Genomic DNA, 19382 nt, shown 5'->3' with positions numbered 1-19382 from the left:
TCCACTGTCATGTTGTTGGAAATTTCAGTAGCAAGGGATTTGAACCTAGTAGTGCAAAGCCCATGCTCCTGTGATATACTACACTTGGTTAGGGTAGTGACAGTGTAGATGGAAAAAGGAGATTGATGTTAGAATAGAAATCAGAATGTCAGTTTATTATTTGTTATGATATAAATATTTTCCTAGAAGGCTGAGATATCCACGTTGATAGGTCAGTAGCTTCCCACTGGACAAAGTCTAGAATAGAAACTTGACAGTGCTTTTCCAGCACCTTCAGGGGCAATTAGAACCTTTCTGACAAACAAATAGCCTGGCAATTTTGAGTTATATTTTTGCATATCTTTACAATGAAATGAAGGTGTCCCTGAAGACTATGCAACTCCCTGTGATCTCAAAACTACTGTACATTCTCTGGATCTTAATTGGGGTTCTCAAGGAGATAAAGTTAAGATCACAAAGCCACTCCATAAATCAGAGCAGAGGGACTTCAGTATCCTTAAGAGTTGTTTTCATCACAGCGGCGCCAGCAATGTGCTAAGTAGATTCACTGGAGCCTTCAAAAGATCCAGCATGGGAAGAATGGAAGAATAGACAGATATTATTACATCTTCTGTTCATCTTTATTATTTTTTAGGTCACTTTCATTAGTGTATAATTTATGTACAGTAAAATTCACCGAAGTTTCATTTATTAAGATGAGTCTTAACAAATAGAGTTTGGGACCACAACCACACAACCATAATCAGTATATAAAGTATTTTCTAACACCCCAGAAGTCCCATTTGCCATCATACCTTTCCCTACCCCTGATCCCAAGCAACCACTGATCTGCTAAGTATTATTATATTTTTGTCTTTTCTAAATTTCATATTAGCAGAATTATGTATTATAAAGTCTTTCGTGTCTGGCTTTTTTCATTTGACATAATCTTTTTGAGATGCATCTCTGGTGTTGTATGTTAGTAATTCAGTCCCTTTTATTGCTGACAAGTATTCCATTGTATGGATATATGACCATTTGTTTACCCATTTAGCAGTTGATGGATATCGTTTCTTTCCAGTTTTTGGCTATTATTAATAAAGCTGCTATGAACATACAAGTACAAGTTTTTGTGCAAACACGTTTTCATTTGTCTTGGGTAAATACCTAGCAGTGGGATTACTGGGTCATGTGATAAGTGTTTATTTTTTTGAGAAACTGCCAAACCATTTTAGTAGCTGTACCATTTTGCATTTCCACCAACAACGTATGAGAGATCCAGTTCTCCATATCTTGGCTAACATATTTATATATTACATATTTATAGTCAGTCAAAAAAACTTTTTAGCCTTTCTAGTGGGTATGTAGTATTATCTCATTGTGGTTTTAATTGACATTTCCCTAATTAGTAATGATGTTGTACACCTTTTCCAGTGCTTAACTGTCATTTGTATATCTTCCTTAGTGAGATGTCTATTCAAATCTTGTGCCTATATTTGAAATCAAGCTCTAAGAGTTGTTTTTATATATGTTCTGTATACAAATCCTTTATCAGATATATGTTCTACAAATATTTTCTTCCCAGCCTGTTGTTAAATATTCTGTTTTCTTCTGTTGAAGGGCAAAAGTTATAAATTTTTATGAAATTTAATTCATCAGTATTTTCTGTTGTGGCACACACTCTTTGTGTCTTCTCTAAGAACTCTTTGCCTTATCCAAGAGCACAGATTTTTCTCCTACATCGTCTTCTAGAGGTTTTCTTGTTTTATGTTTTGAATTTATATCTATGATAGATTTGCATTAATTATTTTTACGTAATGTAAAGAACAAAGTTCATTTTTCCACACATATCTATTTAGTTGTTGTAGTGCTCTTTGATGAAAAGATTGTCCTTTCCCCATTGAATTACGTTGGCACCTTTGTGAAAAATGAATTGACCTTAGATTTGTGAATCTCTTCATGAATTTTCTCCTGTGTTCCATGAATCTATGTTTGTCCATAAGCCATTTTCGTTATGTTTCTACTTTGTTTTTCTTTTTCAGAATTGTTTTGGCTACTGTAGGTCCTTTGAATTTCTATTTTAATTTAGAATTATCTTACTGATTTCTACAAAATTATTTACTAGGTTTTTGATTGGGATAACATTGGATTTATAGGTAAATTTGGGGAGCATTGACATTGTAACAATATGAATCATTCTTTTAACATTTCTTTTATTACAGGATTTGCCCATATTTGGTTAAATTTATCCCTAAGAATTTTATATTTTTATAAAATATCATAAATCATATTTTAAAAATTTCAATATCCAATTGTGTTTTGCTGGTATACAACTGCTTTTCTTGTATTTACGTGTGTCCTGCAATCTTGCAAAACTCACTTATTAGTTCTAGTTGTTTCTTTGTAATTTCTTTAGGATCTTCTGCAGGGACAATCATGTTGTTTGTGAATGAAGACAGTTTTACTTTTTCCTTTCCAACCTGTATGCCTTTTATTTTGTTTTCTTGCCTTATTGCTCTTTTACTTCTACATATGCCACAACCCCCACAATATATTGTCATTATTTTTGTTTTAGTAGTCAGTTATCTTTAAAAGAGATTTTTTAAAATGAGAAAAAAATATTGTTTATATTTGCCCGTGTAGTTACAATTCCTGGTCCTCTTCTTTCATTTGAGTAGCCTCAGATTTCCAACGGTATCATATTTCTACTTTTTGAGGAACTTCCTTTAACATTTCTCATAGTACTTGTTGGCTGGCAATGAATTATTTCAGCTTTTATTTGTTTTAAAAAGTCTGTATTTCCTCTTAAATTTTGAAAGATATTTCTCCAGGTAAAGAATTCTTGGCTAATTGTTTTTTTTGTTTGTTTGTTTTCTTTCAGTACTCTAAAGATATCTTTCTATTTTTTTCTTCATTGCATGGTTTTGATGAGAAGTATGCTGCTATTCTTTGTTTCTGCATTTTTTATGTAATGTGTCTTTTTTTTCCTTAGACTGCTATTAAGATTTTTTTCATATATATACAAATCTTATTTGTCAATTAAAAAATAAAATTAAAAATTAAAAAAAGTTTTTTTTCCTTTATTACTGGTTTTTAGCAATTGATAATGATGGCCCTTGGTGTGATATGTCATTATGTGTATTCTGCTTGGGGTTTGTTGAGTTTCTTTAATCTGTAGGCTTACAGTTTTTATCAAATTAAAAAAATTTTTTTCAACCATTATTCTTCTAATTGTTTTTATGTTTTCCCTATCTCCTCTTTTCTTTTCTTCTTTCCTTTGATACTCTAGTTACAAATGTGTTGTGCTGCTTGATATTGTCTCCAGATAACTGATGCTTTGTTCGCCCCCCCTACTTTTTTTTCCTTCCTGTGCTTCATTTTGGATAGTTTCTCTTGCTATATTTTTGAGTTCTCTGATTTTTTTTAGTTGTCTAATGTGCTCTTAATTTCTTTCAGTTTATTTTTTGATTCATTTATTGTGTTTTTCATCACTGGAATGTACATTTGGGTCTTATTTACATTTCTGTTTCTCAACATCATCAGGTTTTTCTGGAATATATAGAGCATTTTAAAAATTGCTGTTTAAGACAATTTTCTATTAATTCCATCATCTCTGACATTTTGGGAACTTTTTCTGTTTATTTTTATTTACTAGTTATGGTTGTATTATTTGGCTTCTTTTCATGCTTGTCAATATATCACTAGATGCCAGTCATTAAGAATTTTGTGTGGTTGTTGTTAGATTTTACTATATAAACTATATAAATTTTATGATGCATAGCTAACTTTCTTGGATTTAGTTGTATTCTATGGAGGTTTGTTTCAAACCTCTGTTATGGTAAGTGTAGAAAAGACTTTAGTTTGGACTAATTTAGTCCTACTACTAAGACAGTGCCCTTTTTTCCTTTTTGGTGGCTGACTGGTATGGGGATCTGAGCCTTGTAAGGCTGTGTGCTCTAACCAGCTGAGCTAAACTGGCCAGTTGGCAGTGCCCTTTTTGAAGATCCTCACCCGTGTACCATGGATAACATGGTCTTTGTCCTCTGGCTGGGGGAGCACTGCCGGGAAGTATTCTGCTGGCTCTGTTCTGATGCTTCCTCCCTCAGCCTTGGGTGGTTTTCTCTCACGTGTGCACAGCTCAGAACTCAGCTGAAGTATCCAAAAGAGCCTTTCTCTGATCCCTGGGAGAAGGCCAGTCTACCACTACAGCCTCTCCTGGAGCCGTGGGCTCTCCCTTCCCAACACTGGCCACAGAGGTACTGAGGCAGGGTTTCGAGATTCTACCATGTATCTCCCCCAGCTGCTCTGAGAGCTCTCTGAAGGCACGTGACCTCAGTACCCAGTGCGGTATCTGACAAATAGTAGGTACTCAATAAAAGGGTTAATTATTATCCAATATTTTATGGCTTTTATTTCCTTGTGTATAGTTAGTAAAGTATTATATAGTTAGTATAGTAGGATCATTAATATTCCCCAATAACAACTATTCTTTAGTGGAACTAATTGCTAAGTACAGAGTTTCTTGAGGAATGTCTGGGTATTTTCTATTAATTTCAAAACAGTAAGTTCGTAACCCATGAAGTACATGGTATTCCACAGAAGCTCTTTTGATACCCTTGATCCTGTATGAAAAGTTTTGAATGTGTATATAAATGATATCTTCAGGTTCCAAAGCTATCTGTGACCCCAAAAGTTTGGGAATCACTGCATTACACTTAGTTAATGTTTTCATGTCCACTCCAGGCTCCATGGGTGTTCCATAAATATCACTGGGATGAAAGCTGTATGTTCCTCCTGGGCCCTGAAATGCACTAATAGCTCAAACAACATGACTGTGGTCATCTGTCTTGGCTATAACCTAGTGTGTACTTGTGCATCCCAGGCAAAGATCATGTAGAGAAATGATGTGTTTGATTGTGCCACATATATTTTTTCTACAAATATATAATTCTTTGTTAAAATTTTCTGAGTAACTGTTATATGGTGTAAATTTTTAATAACCTCTTATTACTAGGCCAAAAGAATTAGTAGAGAAAAAATGCAGTTAGTGTTTGAAAGAAAAATAAACATTTAGGCCTGAACTTGTCATCTCTTATTTTAAATTCTTGTCAATTACCAACTAAATGGACCATGATTTGTTTTTTTTTCTGCCAGGTAGGACTCTGCTTTTTCCATATCAGTAGTGTTACTCACCGTCTACCTAGTTTTCAGTGTAAGGAGCCGTAGGGACAAATTTACACGTCTGTAACAGGTGCTGATTAATTTTTCTGGAGCTATTGAGGCAGTTCTCTTGCCAAAACTAGCCTCAGGGAAGTCTTTGGCAGACTGTTTCTTTATCTTTATTCTTCTAGGTCAAAATGGAAAACTTGGGTGGGGGGAGTAGGGAAAAGGAGGGCTCTGCTAGGTATATTTCTCTTTATTGTGCATAAACTCCAGCCAGACCCTCTTTGAAACAGGTGAGAGTCCTCTTGATAATTGGATTTCAAATCCGTGCAATTCCCTACCTGCCTTATCTTTTTAGGGATGGCCTCTTCTCCAGCAGGAATGCAATGAAGAGATAGATGTCTGCTTAATAGAAAAAGTTGGTCATAGCAAGGATTCTTAAAAAAAAGATGGCTACATTTCTAAACCATTTTATTTTAACCTAAAAATGTATGTCCATATGCTGATCTTGTGATCTAAGCCAAGGCCTTGTCTTGGCACCTGGATCTTCTCCTTTCTTCTGTGTACCACACCGGAAAGGCCTCATCCTCATTTCCAGGTTCAGTATGTTAAGTGGGGTGAGAAGACTTGTGCTAAGCAACAGGAATGTATGTTCTTACAGTTATTTATGGTGTGTTTGCAACATTTTCCACTTGTGTTACCCACATCTAATTTGACAGCTGTATTTTAGTAACTCATCTTTATTGAGTCTTTCTGAAGAATTCAAACTAATGTTCAGAAATAAGAACTTTCTTTTGACAGTCATATGTCATTAGTTTACACAATGTTTCACTAAGATATAAATGAATAAAAAGGACAACTGGCATAAATAGGTGTGGGAGTACAGATAACTGACTGTCTCTTCATGAGCAGGTCACTCCTGTGGGAACAGCTGAGCATGAACATACTTCTGGGAAGGGCAGACTAGGTGAGCGACCAAGGGAGAGTTACTTAATCTCTCAGAGTATTGGTTTGCTCATTTGTAAAATGCGGACGAGAATAGTCTTTACCTGGTTGAATTGGTGTGGGAATTGTAACGGCCCTGGCCTATTTCAACTGCTCAGAAAATGTAGCCATTATTTTTATTATTATTGTGATCCCAGCAACTCCTCTTACCACTGTCATTCCTAGAGAGTAGCCCCTTAGCTATGGGTGTTCAATGTGCCCTGGAATTAGTCAGTGTGTTCTACAGAGTGGGTGGAAAGATTAAGTTAATTCTGTGGTTGGTTAAGAGCTTCCTCTGTTTTGTTAGAGAGCATCCTTGGTGAAATACATAGCTCTAAAGTGAATTTATTCATTATGTATCTAATGAGCATCCTCTGTGTGCCAGGCATCATACTACTAGGCTCAGAGAATCCAACAGTAGCTGGACACAGCCTTGCCCTCAGAGCTTCTACTGTAGAAGGGCTGATTGCAGACAAACAGTTAACTGTAAGGTAGCAGGACGTCAGCATAGGTTGCCAATGTTCAAGGTGTGAGGAGAGTGGGCCAAGAAGGCTTTCTAGAGGGGCCATAGCTAGCTGAGACCCAGGAGAGAACAGGTGGGAACAGCATTTGCAGAAGGCCCTTGGGGATGTGAGAGCACCAGCAGTTCCGACAGACCAAAGCATGGGGTGCGTAAAGGGTGTGACCAGTGTTGATGGGCCAGATCACGAGGGGGCCAGGTCCTGCGGGTCTTCATATGCATGAATTCACTTGTTCCAACTTCCTGATGGGGTAGGGATGGGGTTTTATCCCCGCTCTCAAGATGAGAACATGGAGGTGTAGACAGGTTAAGTGACTCACTCTGGTCACACAGCTACTAAGTAGTAGTAGGATTTGTTCCTGGCTCCAGAGCCCATGAGCTCAGCCATCCCACTGCATTGGAGGGAGGGGATGCCTGCATCAGAGGTGCAGGGAAGAGCAGGTTTAAAGAGGAAGAGGAAGGATGACTCATGTTTGGCCAGAGTACATTGGAGGAACCCCATGGGTGTTCCTGGGGAGGGGTCAAGCTGGTGTTGCTGGGCCAGAGGTATGGAGGGATGGCAATTGATGTCATGGGGTGGATGCAGTTGTCTGAATGTTTGTGGGGGGAACATTCTGTTAGATTCTGGGTAACAGGGCCAAACTTGTTTTTCCTTGGACCGTTTTAACCTGTTGCAGCAGAACTACATGGCTCCTTTGTTTACTTGCTTATGAATTCCCCAGCAGGGAATTGTTCCTGCTCCTGGCAGTTAGAGGTAACGCATGCACCAGACAGTGCTAAAAGGAAGGTGTCCAGTTTTTCTTTTTAGCTCTGGTCCTTATTCTTTTGGGGTTATACAACTGCCCATCTCATTTTAGGTGAATTCTTAAGTTTGCATCTCTTAGAGGCTTCAGCTAGAAGGGGCCGCGAAGGTAGAAAACATTCCACAAGGCCATGTTCTTGCTCCTGTGACTTGTCACAGTTGATGCATCCTGAGTGTGAGTTTTTTTTTTTTTCCTTCTTCCGCTATAGATGGATTTGAAGACTATGGTCCAGATTGTGACAGCATGAGGGTAACGGCCTTCTTGGACATTCCAGGCCAGGATAACCTCCCCCCACTTACTCGCCTGGAAAAATATGCTTTCAGCGATAACATCTTCAACCGGTAAGCTCAACCAGTCCTTTGCATGTTGACAATCCTCTGTTGTGTTTGATTTAAACTGACACTTACACTTGTGGCTACTTCTTTCTCTGTGACAACTTTGAGCAGAGCCATGGATGAGGTGGGATATGGGCTGTCTCCAGGATGCTGGATTCTGTGTGTGAATAGCACCATTAGGCTTTTCCATTATTTTGATTAGCCTTTTCTATTATATTTGTTACTGTTTCACTAACCATCTAGTAAACCAGGAAGGAAATGGTGGTGAAACTCATGGTGTGTAAGTGATTAGGATTGCTGACTCGGTTTCTTTCACATACGTAGTACTCAGAAGTGAGATGCCTTATTTAATTGAGAAGTCATGAGAGGCATCAGTTGGAAGCATTGTCTGCTGCTTTGGTTTTTGGCTGTGCTGTGCTTCTGTGGCTTCTGTGGCAACTTTTCCCACCCTGCTCTGTTGTCACTCCTGGTGCTGGCAGGGTTTGATTCCAGGCTCACACTCTCTTACTTTCAGCAGATGACCTTGATTCTTATTTCCTGAAGAAAGCTGTAAGGCATTGCTTTCCATTTACAGTCTGCTCTTGAAACTTCCCTGAATCTGAAAGCATTTTGCCATCCCATCTTAGAGGGCAAGTGTCTCTTCTTGCTCTGCCCCCTTGACTGGCCCTCAGCCTCTGCCTCCCTTCCTCTACTTGGTACCTCACCTCCTTCAGGTACGTCTTCTTTGTTTCTTCGCCTGTTATACAGGCCACTTCCTTCCATTTACAAACACCAGCTCGTCTGTCATTCTAAACTGTCCTCTGAGTGGCTCTAACTTTTTTCTTCCTTCTATATTCCCTAACTACACTGCTCTTTTGTAAAGACTAGATGATACTCATTGAGTCGCTTTCTTTACCTTCCATTCACTCTTTTTAAAAATTATATTCTATGCCAAACATAGGCTAAGACCTTTACATCTGTTAAATAACGGAAAGCACGCAATGATGGTACTAGGTGAGTTCCATTATTATCCCCACTTTACAGATAGGGAAATGATGGTACTCTGAATGATGTCTTTTGATGAAAGGTTCTTAATTGGAATGTAGCTCACAATTTATCAACTTTTACTTTTATGGTTAGTGCTTTTTGGGTAATAAAAGAAACATTTAACTATCCCAAGGCCACCAGATATTCTCTTATATTGTTTTCTAGAAGTTTTATTGTTTTACCTTTCACATTTGGATCTACAGTGCACCTGGAATTACTTTTGTTTGTGTGTGTTATGAGGATGGGGGTCAGGTTTTGTTTACTTCCATATGGAATCCAATTGACCCAGCACCATTTATTGAAAATACTGTCTTTTGTCTATGTTCTGCACTGCCACCTTTGTCTTAAATCACATGTCTACATCTGGACTTTCTAGTCTGCTCCTTTGTCTATTTGTCTGTCACTGCAGTAGTACGACGCTGTCTTCATTACTGTCACTTTCTCATCAAAGTCTTGGTGTCATGTACAGTACATCCTCCTACTTTGCTCTTCAGTATCATCCTGGCTGTTCTTGGCCCTTTGCATTTCCAAATACATTTCAGCACCAGTTCATCAGTTTCTGGAAGAAAACCTACTGGGATTTTCATTGGAATTGAATTGCATCTATAAATCAATTTGTAAAGAATTGACCTCTTTACAATATTTAGTCTCCCAATCCTTCCTTTTTTTTTAGATTTTCTTCATTTTCTCTGTGTATGTGTGTATATACACATACATTTAAGAGGGTACTTCAAAAAGTTTGTGAAAAGATATGTATAATCTTTCAATTCTATTTTTCCATGAATTTTTTGAAGTGCCCTCATATACATGTGCAAATAATTATAAAACTGTAATACATAATTTTATGCTGTAGAGATCTGTATCTTGTTAGATTTAGTTTTAGGTATTTGACTTTTTATGTTAATATAAATTGTGTCATTTCTTAAGCCTTCTAATTGCTGATATATGAAAATGGAATGAATTTTTATATTTTTATTTTGTCTTATGATTATGCTAAGTTCATTTACTAATTATACTATCCTTCCTGTGGATTCTTTTGGGTTTTCTATGTACTACAATGATGTTGTTTGCGAAAAATGATCATTTTATTTCTTCCTTTCCTAACTACCCTTTATCACCTTAAGGAAGCTTGCATTTTTAGTTTATATTTCTGGTTTGCTAAGAGATTATTTTTAAATTTAAAAAATAATTTCATACTTAGAGAAAAAGTTTCAAGAATAGTAGAAAGAATTCCTGTATAGCCTTTAATCAGATTCACCAGTTAACTTTTTGCTATATTAGTTTTATAGAAAAGAGAATGCTCTTTTTCTTTATTTTTACATTGTTTTCATCTGAACCATTTGAGAGTAGTTTGTAGATGCCATGTCGCTTTTCCCCTGAACACTTTACTGGGTATTTTTCTAGGAACAAGGACATTCGTCATTCACTCATATAATCACAGTACAGTTATCAAATTCGGGAAATTTAACTGATGTAATACTGTTATCTAATATACAGATATTAATAAAATTTTGCCAGTTGTCCTAATAACGTCCTTTATATCGGTTTTTGTCTGCCTCTGTTTTTTAGGTCCAGAATCCTGTACAGCGCCATGTATCACATTTACTCTTCATTTTTCTTTAGTCTTCTTTAATCTCTAAGTCTCTTAGTCTTTCTTTGCCTCTCATGATATTGACATATTTGAAGAGCACAGGTCATTTATTTTGTAAAATAAATTTGGTTTACTAAGAGTTTTTTAAATCATCAGTGAGGTCTGAATTTTATATAATGCTTCTTTTACATCTATTGAGTTTACCAGGTGGTTTTCTCATTTAAAAATCTTTTTAAAAATTTTATTTAAAACTTCTTTTATTGTGAAATATAACACATACAGAAATTGGATAAAACATACATATAGAGTCTAAGGAAATTTTATGAAGGAAATGTCCACATAGCCGTGTGCTCAAGTCAAACAATTGTATGTTGCCAGCATCCCAGAAGTTCTCCCCCACCTTCCTGATCACCACGTCCTCCTTACCAAGGAATAGCCACTATCTTGGTTTTTATGTTAATCACATCCTTAATTTTCTTCCTAGTTTTAGCACGTAAGTATCTACCTCCAAATCATATGATTTAATTTTACTGTTTTTGAACTTGAGTTCTGTGAAATCATATAGGATACATTACTTTGCGGATTTTGCATGTAGCTTGAATTTGTTCCTTTTGTAGCATTTGTATGCTTACATTTAGCCATCTACTATTAGAAAAGTTCAAGTTTTTTTGACTGTTATGAACAATTTTGCTATGAACAATCTTGTATATGTACGTGGGAGTGTATAGGTATACATTTCTATGAGGCATGTACCCAGGAAAGCATTACTGTGTGATGATGTATGCTTATCTTCTGCTTTAGTAGATAATGCCAGTTTTCCAAAGTGGTTGTGTTGGTTCACACTCTACCTTTGCCCTGCATTTTATCTGCCAATTGGTATTGTCAGATATTTAAATTTTAGCCAGTCTGGTAGTATGGTAGTATATGTAATGATATCACTTTGTGATTTGAATTTGCATTTTCCTTTGAGTTTGAACACCTTTTCGCATGTTTGTCGGACATCTGTATTTCTTTTTTGTGAAGTGCCTATTCAAATTTTCTGTTGGGGAGATAGGGTGAAGCTGGATTGTCTGTTATTTTTTATTGATTTGTAGGAGTTCTGTGTATATTCTAGATTTCAAACCTTTTTGAGTTATGTATAATCTTCCCTCATTCTGTGGCTTGTATTTTAACTCTCTTTATGGTATTCTTTTGGTGACCAGAAGTTATTCCTTTTAATGTTAAATTTATTGGCGTTTTCTTTGATTTATAGTGCATCTTGAAGCTTCTGTCTCTGTTCTTTTATATTGCTTTAAAGGCTTCAGGTTTTTTTCACCTTTAGTTCTATCATTTCTCTGAAATTAATGTTTGTTTATTGTGTGAAAGATCAGTCCAGCTTCATTTTCTTACTTGTCACAATAGCATTTATGAAAAGCATGTTCTTTCCCCACTGCTCTGGAGTGCTACCTCTGTCATAGTACAGTCTCTGTTACTGAACAGTCTTTGTCTACACTCTCTCTGCTATTCCAGTGATCTGTCTCCTCCTCAGCCAATACCACGGTGTCTTAATTATTACAGATTTGTAGTAAGTCTTGATATTTGATAGAGCAAGGCTTCCCTCCTTCTTTTTCTTCTTCAACATGACTTATTTTCTTGGTCCTTTGTGTTCCCATATAATTTTAAATCCAGCTTGTTGGATTCTAACATAGCAAAACAAAACAGAATACCTATTGGAATTTTGATTGGGTTTATGTTGAATCTGTAAGTCTATTCATATAATCTTGGAAAATGTTGCCCTCTTTACAATATTTAGACTTCCAATGCGTAAACATGGTATATCTTTCCATTTACTTTGGTTTTCTTTAATGTACCGATAAAATCTGATTATATTCTCTTAGAGGTTTTGTGCTTTTTTGGCTGATGTATTTTAAGGGAAATCTAGGACATCATATTTTATCCAGTTAAGGACTTAAAACAAGTCTAACTACACTATCATTATCACAGTCAACAAAATTAACAATAGTGCCCTCCATCTATGTCCAATTTTCCCTGTCTCAAAAATGCCTTTTTATGATTGGTTTGTTTGAATCATGATCCAAATAAGGTTCACACATTTCAGTAGGTAGTTGTGTCTCTTAAATCTCTTTTTATTTAGTCCCCTCCCCCCGCTTTTGATCTTACATCTCTTTTAATCTCTAATGGTTTTCTCTTTCATCTTCTCCTATATCATTTGTTTGTTGAAGGGGTCATTAGTCATAGAATTTTTCATGTTATAGATTTGGTGGTCATTATTCTCATGGTGCCATTTGTTCTTTGTATTTTCTATAAACTAAAAATTATATTTGGACACAATCAGATTCTGCTTCAATTTTTTTTTAGAATGATACTTCATATGTTTTTTTGTGTACTTCCTATTACAAACATCAGGAAGCAATGTCTGGTTGTCCTACTTTTAGAGACATTAATATTGAGCAGTAGGCTCAGTGTTTGATTCTTTCATTATAAAATTCCTCACCAGCCTTTCTTCTGATGATTTAGTGGTCACAAATAACCATTGCTTAGATGTGTTATTTTATTATGGGTTGGAAAATGGCAGTTTTCTTTTTTTGTCTGTGAGATCTGTAGTATGGCCACATTTTCCATCCTGTTACTTGTTATTTGTGCCTTTTCTCTCTTTTGTTTTTCCCCTAGATAATTCTTACCAGAAGGTTATCGATTTAGTTATCTCAAAGAATCAAGTTTTGGCTTTGATTCTGTATTGTATGTGTGTTTTCTAGTTCAATAATTTCTGCTTTAACCTGTACATTTTCTTCATTCGAGTTTTTTTTTTGGGGGGGGCAGAATTTCTGTTCCTTGTCCTACTTCCAGTTCTTTATTTTTTTTGACCTTTCTTTTGTAGTATCTGCATTTTACATTGTACATAGATTTCCTCTCAAGTACTATATTAGCTGCATCTTCAAGTTTTGATAGATAATAATTTTTGTTACTTCCCAGCACTATTTTTAATGTCCATAATAATTTCTCCTTTGAGTGATGAGTTACTTAGAAGTATATTGTTTAATTTCCAAATATCTGAGGATTTTCCAGATATCTTTTAGTTACTGATTCCTAGTTTAATACTTTTGTGGTCAAAAAACATATTTTATATTATTTCTCTTTTTTAAAATTTGTGGAAATTTGTTTTATGGTTCAGAATATGTTCTATTTTGGTGAACTATTCCATGTACACTTGAGAAGAATGTGAATTCCAACATTTTGGGGTTAGAGGATCTTATAATATCAATTAGGTTAAGTTCGTTTAAAACATTGTTCAGGTCTTCTCTATTCTTATTTATTTTCTGTCTACTTGTTACTGAGAGAAATGTTGGCATCTGCAATGTAATGGTGGATTTATTTATTTTTTGTTTTATGTATTTTGAAGCTTTAATGTTGGGTACATTCACATTTAGTATTGTTCTGTCTTTTGAATAAAGTGATCTCTTAATCACTGTGAAATGTCCCTCTTTATCCCTAGTAATATTCTTTTTTCTGAAGTTTCCTGTGTCTGATATTAATATATACATATACTCCAGCTTTCTTTTAATTAAAGATTGTGTGGTATATTTCTGTTCATACTTTTATTTTTAACTTGTCTTTGTTTTTAAATTCAAAGTGTATTTATTGTCAAAAGCATACAATTTGGACTTGCTTTTTCACCCAATTTCACTGTCTCTGCTTCTTAATTTGAGTGTTTAGATCATTTACATTTGATGTTACTACTGATTTGGCTTATTTAAATCTACCATTTTGCTCTTCATTTTCTACTTGTCTCAGCTGTTCTTGTTGTGTCCCCCTTTCATGCCTTTTTAAAAAGCATCTATTTTATAACTCCATTTTATCTTCACTATTGGCTTATTTGTTATATCTCTTTCTTGACATTTTTATTGGTTGTTCTAGGGATCATAATAGACTTTTTTCATTTACCCCTTTGTGTGCAATGCAAGATGCAGCATGAGAGCCTATGACATTCACTCCTACCATTTCCTCTCCCCCATCTTTTGTGCTGTTGTTTTCCTACATCTTACTTCTACGTGTGGTATAAACCACATAGTACCTTGTTACTAAATTTGCTTTGGGAAGTCAACTATCTTTTATTTATTTATTTATTTTTTGGTTTTCTTTTTTTGTGACCGGTAAGGGGATCGCAACCCTTGGCTTGGTGTCGCCTGCACGGCGCTCAGCCAGTGAGCGCACCGAGCGTCCCTATATAGGATCCAAACCCGCGGCGGGAGTGCTGTGCTCTAAGCGCCGCATTCTCCCGAGTGAGCCACAGAGTCGGCCCCAACTATCTTTTAAAGTAATTAAAAGTAAGAAAAATATTTTTTATTTTTGTTATCATTCTTTACCATTTTTCATGCTTTTTATTTCTTTTTGTAAAATGTTAATGTTCATTTTTATCAGGTATCCTTTTGCTTCAAGAACTTCCTTTAACAATTCTTTCTAGTGCAAGACTGCTGTCAGTGAATTCTCTCAGCTTTTGTTTGTCTGCAAAAGTCTTTATTTCACTTTCATCTTTTCTTTAATTAATAGACTTTATTTTTAAGAGCAATTCAGGTTTCCAGAAAAATTCAGCAGAAAGTAAAGCAAGTTCCCGTGTTCCTTCACTGTCCCAGCATGTCCAGCTTTTTCACTAGACCTTTAGCATCTGGATCCTTGTCTCATTATGTGACATCTGAGTCCCACATTCTCCCCCCCTTATGTCTCTGCATGACTCCTGTCACCCTTGCACTTCTCACCTTCCTGGCCAGCTCCTTTGTGTCCTTCCCTTTGTCTGTAGCATCCTGTTGGCACTCTTGTCGATCTTGTCACTGCTCGTCATTATGGATTTTCTTGCCTACTTCTGGGCCTACACTGTAAGCCTCTGAGGGCAGGGCCTAGACCTCACTCATCCCTATATGCCAGGTATCTTGTGCTGAATCTAGAGCTAGTGGGGCTCAACACATGGTTGTGACTGAGTGAGTGGGTGAGGGAAAGAAGGAACAAAGACATGAAGGACTACTTCCATGTTTACATTAGCAGGGAATATTGGTTACATTGCCATATAAAAGTGAGCCATTTTCTTTCTTTATATTTAAAAAAAAATTCACAAAAATAATACATACTTGTTGAAACATTTAGCAATTTCAGGAGTTTCCCTCCCTCCTTCATTACAGACTTGGTAATAGCTATGAACAGTTTGGTGTATATCCTTCCAGATTTTTTCCTAAATAAGTATAAGTATATATGCATGTGTTTATGTTTACACGTATTGCACATGTATTTGTGAATATAATTTGTGCTAAGAAATGGGTTCATCTCATACTGTATGTAAAATTCCTCACCTTGTTTTTTCTTTAATGTATCATGGACATCTTTCTAATTTAGTACATATCTAGAGGTACCTTTAAAAATGGTTGTATAGTATGCCAAGGTATAGGTATATCATTATTTATTTACGCTTCCCTCTATTGATAGACATTAGGCTGTTAGCAATTCTTATATTGTAAAACTGACGGCTGACACTCTAGAGGGCTTACCATGTGCCCAGTACCGTGCTGTGAGCATCCTACACGTGATCTCACTGAATCGCTGACTCCTCCAACACTCTCCTTGAGCAGGCAGGGTTAGTCTCTCTAGAGGGTCTCTCTCCTCTTTCATCTCATTAACATAGCTGACAGTGAGAAGTATTGAGGCTCATGCTTTTGGACTCTGCTCATCCACTATGGTCTCTTCAGGTCATTCCATTATAAAGCAGCCAGGTTTTCCAAAGTGTTGGTTCCCAAGTACCAATTTGAGTCTTTAGCTCTCTCCCATTCTGTATTCACTGTGGTGGATTTGTCCCTGCCCCAGTGGCCCTCTCTTATCCCTTTCCTCTTTTTCCTTAACAGGGGAGGTCCCTCGTTACCACTTGAGGCTGGATGCAGATTTGTCTCTGTTCTATGGCCCTGGAAGCAGATTGGGGATCTTAGTTGCTTGATTTCCTAGGGGAGGCCAACATGAATGTGGTCCAGCGAAATGTAATCAGTGGCTTTCTCTATGGCATCTGTTTTGACTTTCCCAAACCTCCTGGCTGCAAGATCTCGACCTTTCCTCCCAGGGGTGGTGTAAGTCTCTCCATGGACAGCTTGAGTTGATGGATTTCTTCCTGTAGTATGCTTGGCCAAAGGATTGCCCCTTTGAATGCCTCATTTCTAGTCATCTTTTCTTTCAAATCAAGGTGAGTTTTTGATGTCAGTTAGTTCTCCTGATTGTTCCTGGATTGTCAATTGCTCAGGGGAGCAGACAGAAGCAGGCAGGGGCCCCTTTCCACTTGCTCAAAGGAAGGTTTCAGGAGCTCTGGTTCCTCCTCTTGCACACTGAAGCCTCCAGGCCACCACCAGCCATTGCTGATCGCCTTGACTTTTCCCCTCATTGGCATCTTTGTTTAAAACAGCTTCATTGAGTCATATTTTACATGCAAAAAAATTCACCCACTTTAGGTGTCCAGTTGGATGAGTTTGGGCAAATGTACACAGTCATGTGACTGTCACCGTGATTGCCTTGGAACATTTCTATCACAAGAAGTTCCCTTGCTGGTTCCTTCGCAGTCAGCGCCTACCTCTCCGCCATAAGGAGCCAGGGCAACCACTGACCTGGTTTCCGATGTTTTCAAAAGGTTTTGCCTTTCCTAGAATTTCATATAAATGGAATCATATGGTATGTAGTCTTACATGCCTGGCTTTTTTTCCTTAGCAAAATGCATAAGAAATTCATGCCTGTTGTTATAAATAGTTCATTACTTTTTATTGCTGAGTAGTAGTCCATTCTGTGGATACTCTGCATTTTGCGTATGCATTCACCAGGTGATGAACACTGGGATTTTTCCATTTTGTGACCATTATGAATAATGCATATAAACATTTGTATATAACTCTTTGTGTGGACACGTTTTCCTTTCATTTGGGTAAATACCTAAAAGTGAAATTGCCAGGTTGAATGATAAGTGTATATTTAACTTTTTGAGAAACTGCCAAACTTTTCCAAATTACCTGTGCTATTTACATTCCCACCAAAAATGTCTCTGGGTTCCTGTTGCTCCATATCTCTGCCAACACTTGGTATTGTCATTATAGTTTTAGTTTTTCTAATGGTTGTAGTGTTAAGTAAAGTATCATTGTAGCTTTTCTTGGGGTCTTTTTATTTTGTTTTGTCTTTAAGCTTTTTATTTTGAAATAATTTTCAATTTACAGAAGAATTGTACAGATAGTACAGAGAGTTCTCTTATACCTTTTGCCCAACTTTTAGTGCAGTGGCTCTCAACCAGGGGTGATTTTGCCTCCAAGGGACTTATGATGACATCTAGAGACATTTTTGGTTGTTACATCTTGGGGAGTGGGGAATGCTACTGACATCTAGTGGGTAGAGGCCCAGGATACTACTAAATACCCTACAATGCACAGGACAGTCCCCACAGCAAAGAATTACCTGCTCTTAAATGCCTTCAATGCCAAGGTACAGAAACCATGCTCTAATGTTTATGTCTTACATAAACATGATACATTTATCAAAACTAAGACGTTAACTTTGGCATTGGAACAATATTATTAACTATAACTTTTACTTGGATTTCACGTCTTTCCATTGATTTTCTTTTTTTTGTTCCAGGATCCCATTCAGGGTACTACTTTGTATTTAGTTGTCATGTTTCCTTAGTCTTCTCCAATCTGTGACTCGTCTTTTTCATTTTCTTGATGGTATGATTGGGGAGCAAAAGTTTTTAATTTTGAAGTTCAGTTTATCAATTCTTTACTTATATGGTTTGTGTATTTAGGGTCCTAGAGAACTTCACCTAACCTTAGGCCACAAAGATTTTTCTGTTGTTTTTTTTTTTCCTTTTCAGGAAGTTTTATGTTTTAGCTCTTACATTAGATTTATGACCCATTTTGAATTAATTTTTGAGTATAGTGTGAGGTAAGAGTCAAAGTTTGTTTTTTTCCCCAAATGAATATCTATTTATTATAGCACCACTTTAAAAAAAACCAAACTGTTCTTTCTCTGTTCACCTTTGTAAAAAATCACTTGACAATAGATGTATAGTTCTGTTTCTGGACTTTTACATTGACTTTTATCTGTTTCTTCTTGCAGTTCTGCTGTTTTTTGTTGCATGTATTTTGAGGTTCTATCATTAGGTACATAAACATTTAGGATTATTATGTTTTCTTCATGAGTTTATCCCTTTATCATCATGAAATGAAGTTCTTTATCTCTGGTGATATTCTTTGCTCTAAAATCTGTTTTGTCTGATATCAATGTAGCTACTCCAGCTTTCTTTTGATTATTGTTAGCATAATATATCTTTTTCCATCCTTTTACTTTTAACTTATTTGCATCGTTATATTTAAAGTATGTTTCTTGTAAGGAGTATGTACTTGGGTCTTGCTTTTTTATCCATCCTGTCAGTATATATATTTAACTTATCATACCTTCCAGTGGTATTTTACCTTTTCATGTGTAGTAAGAGAACCTTATGTGAGATTACCTTCATCTGTCCTCTCCTGGTCTTTATGCTATTTGCGTCATGCGTTTTACTTATATATATGTTATAAATCCATAATACATTGTTTTTTTTTTACTTAGACATTCAGTTGTTTCTTAAAGAGATTTAAATAAGATAAAGTTTTATATATATATCCATATAGTTATCATTTCCAGTGCTCTTTATTCCTTTATGTAGATACAGAGTTCCATCTAATGTCATTTTTTTTGTGCCTTAAGGATTTCCTTTTTATCATTTCTTGTTATTCAGATCTGCTGGTGATGGATTCTATCCATTTTTGAATATCTAAAAGAGTCTTCATTCCCTTTCGATTTCCTTCCTTTAGTGCTCCAAGGCCAGCAGTAGTTCACATTGGCTTCTGAACTTTTGAGTCCACTCTTTCAGAAAGCCCCACACTTTCAGGGTACCTCCTCTACTGATCAGAGGAGCCGTTGGACATACTCTCGGG

General features: G+C 36.3%; 1 protein-coding gene across 4 annotated transcripts in view; it reads left to right on the top strand.

Moving 5' to 3' along the window:
• Window positions 1-19382, top strand: part of LOC134378800 (serine/threonine-protein phosphatase 4 regulatory subunit 1-like) — a 78764-nt gene that overhangs the window by 17188 nt on the left and 42194 nt on the right. For 3 of the 4 annotated variants that reach the window (XM_063098128.1, XM_063098121.1, XM_063098111.1), the window contains exon 2: window positions 7658-7790. In XM_063098128.1, coding sequence (XP_062954198.1) covers window positions 7693-7790 — 98 coding nt within the window. In that variant the 5' untranslated portion in view covers window positions 7658-7692. Of the gene's footprint in view, window positions 1-7657; window positions 7791-16313; window positions 16616-19382 lie in introns of those variants that run through there. The other variant, XM_063098115.1, reaches the window with a different exon arrangement.

Source organism: Cynocephalus volans, chromosome 1, assembly GCF_027409185.1.
Source record: "Cynocephalus volans isolate mCynVol1 chromosome 1, mCynVol1.pri, whole genome shotgun sequence".
Classification (NCBI taxonomy): Eukaryota; Metazoa; Chordata; class Mammalia; order Dermoptera; family Cynocephalidae; genus Cynocephalus; species Cynocephalus volans.
The sequence above is the reverse complement of the archived record's forward strand: the minus strand, read 5'-3'. Positions and strand labels throughout refer to the sequence as shown.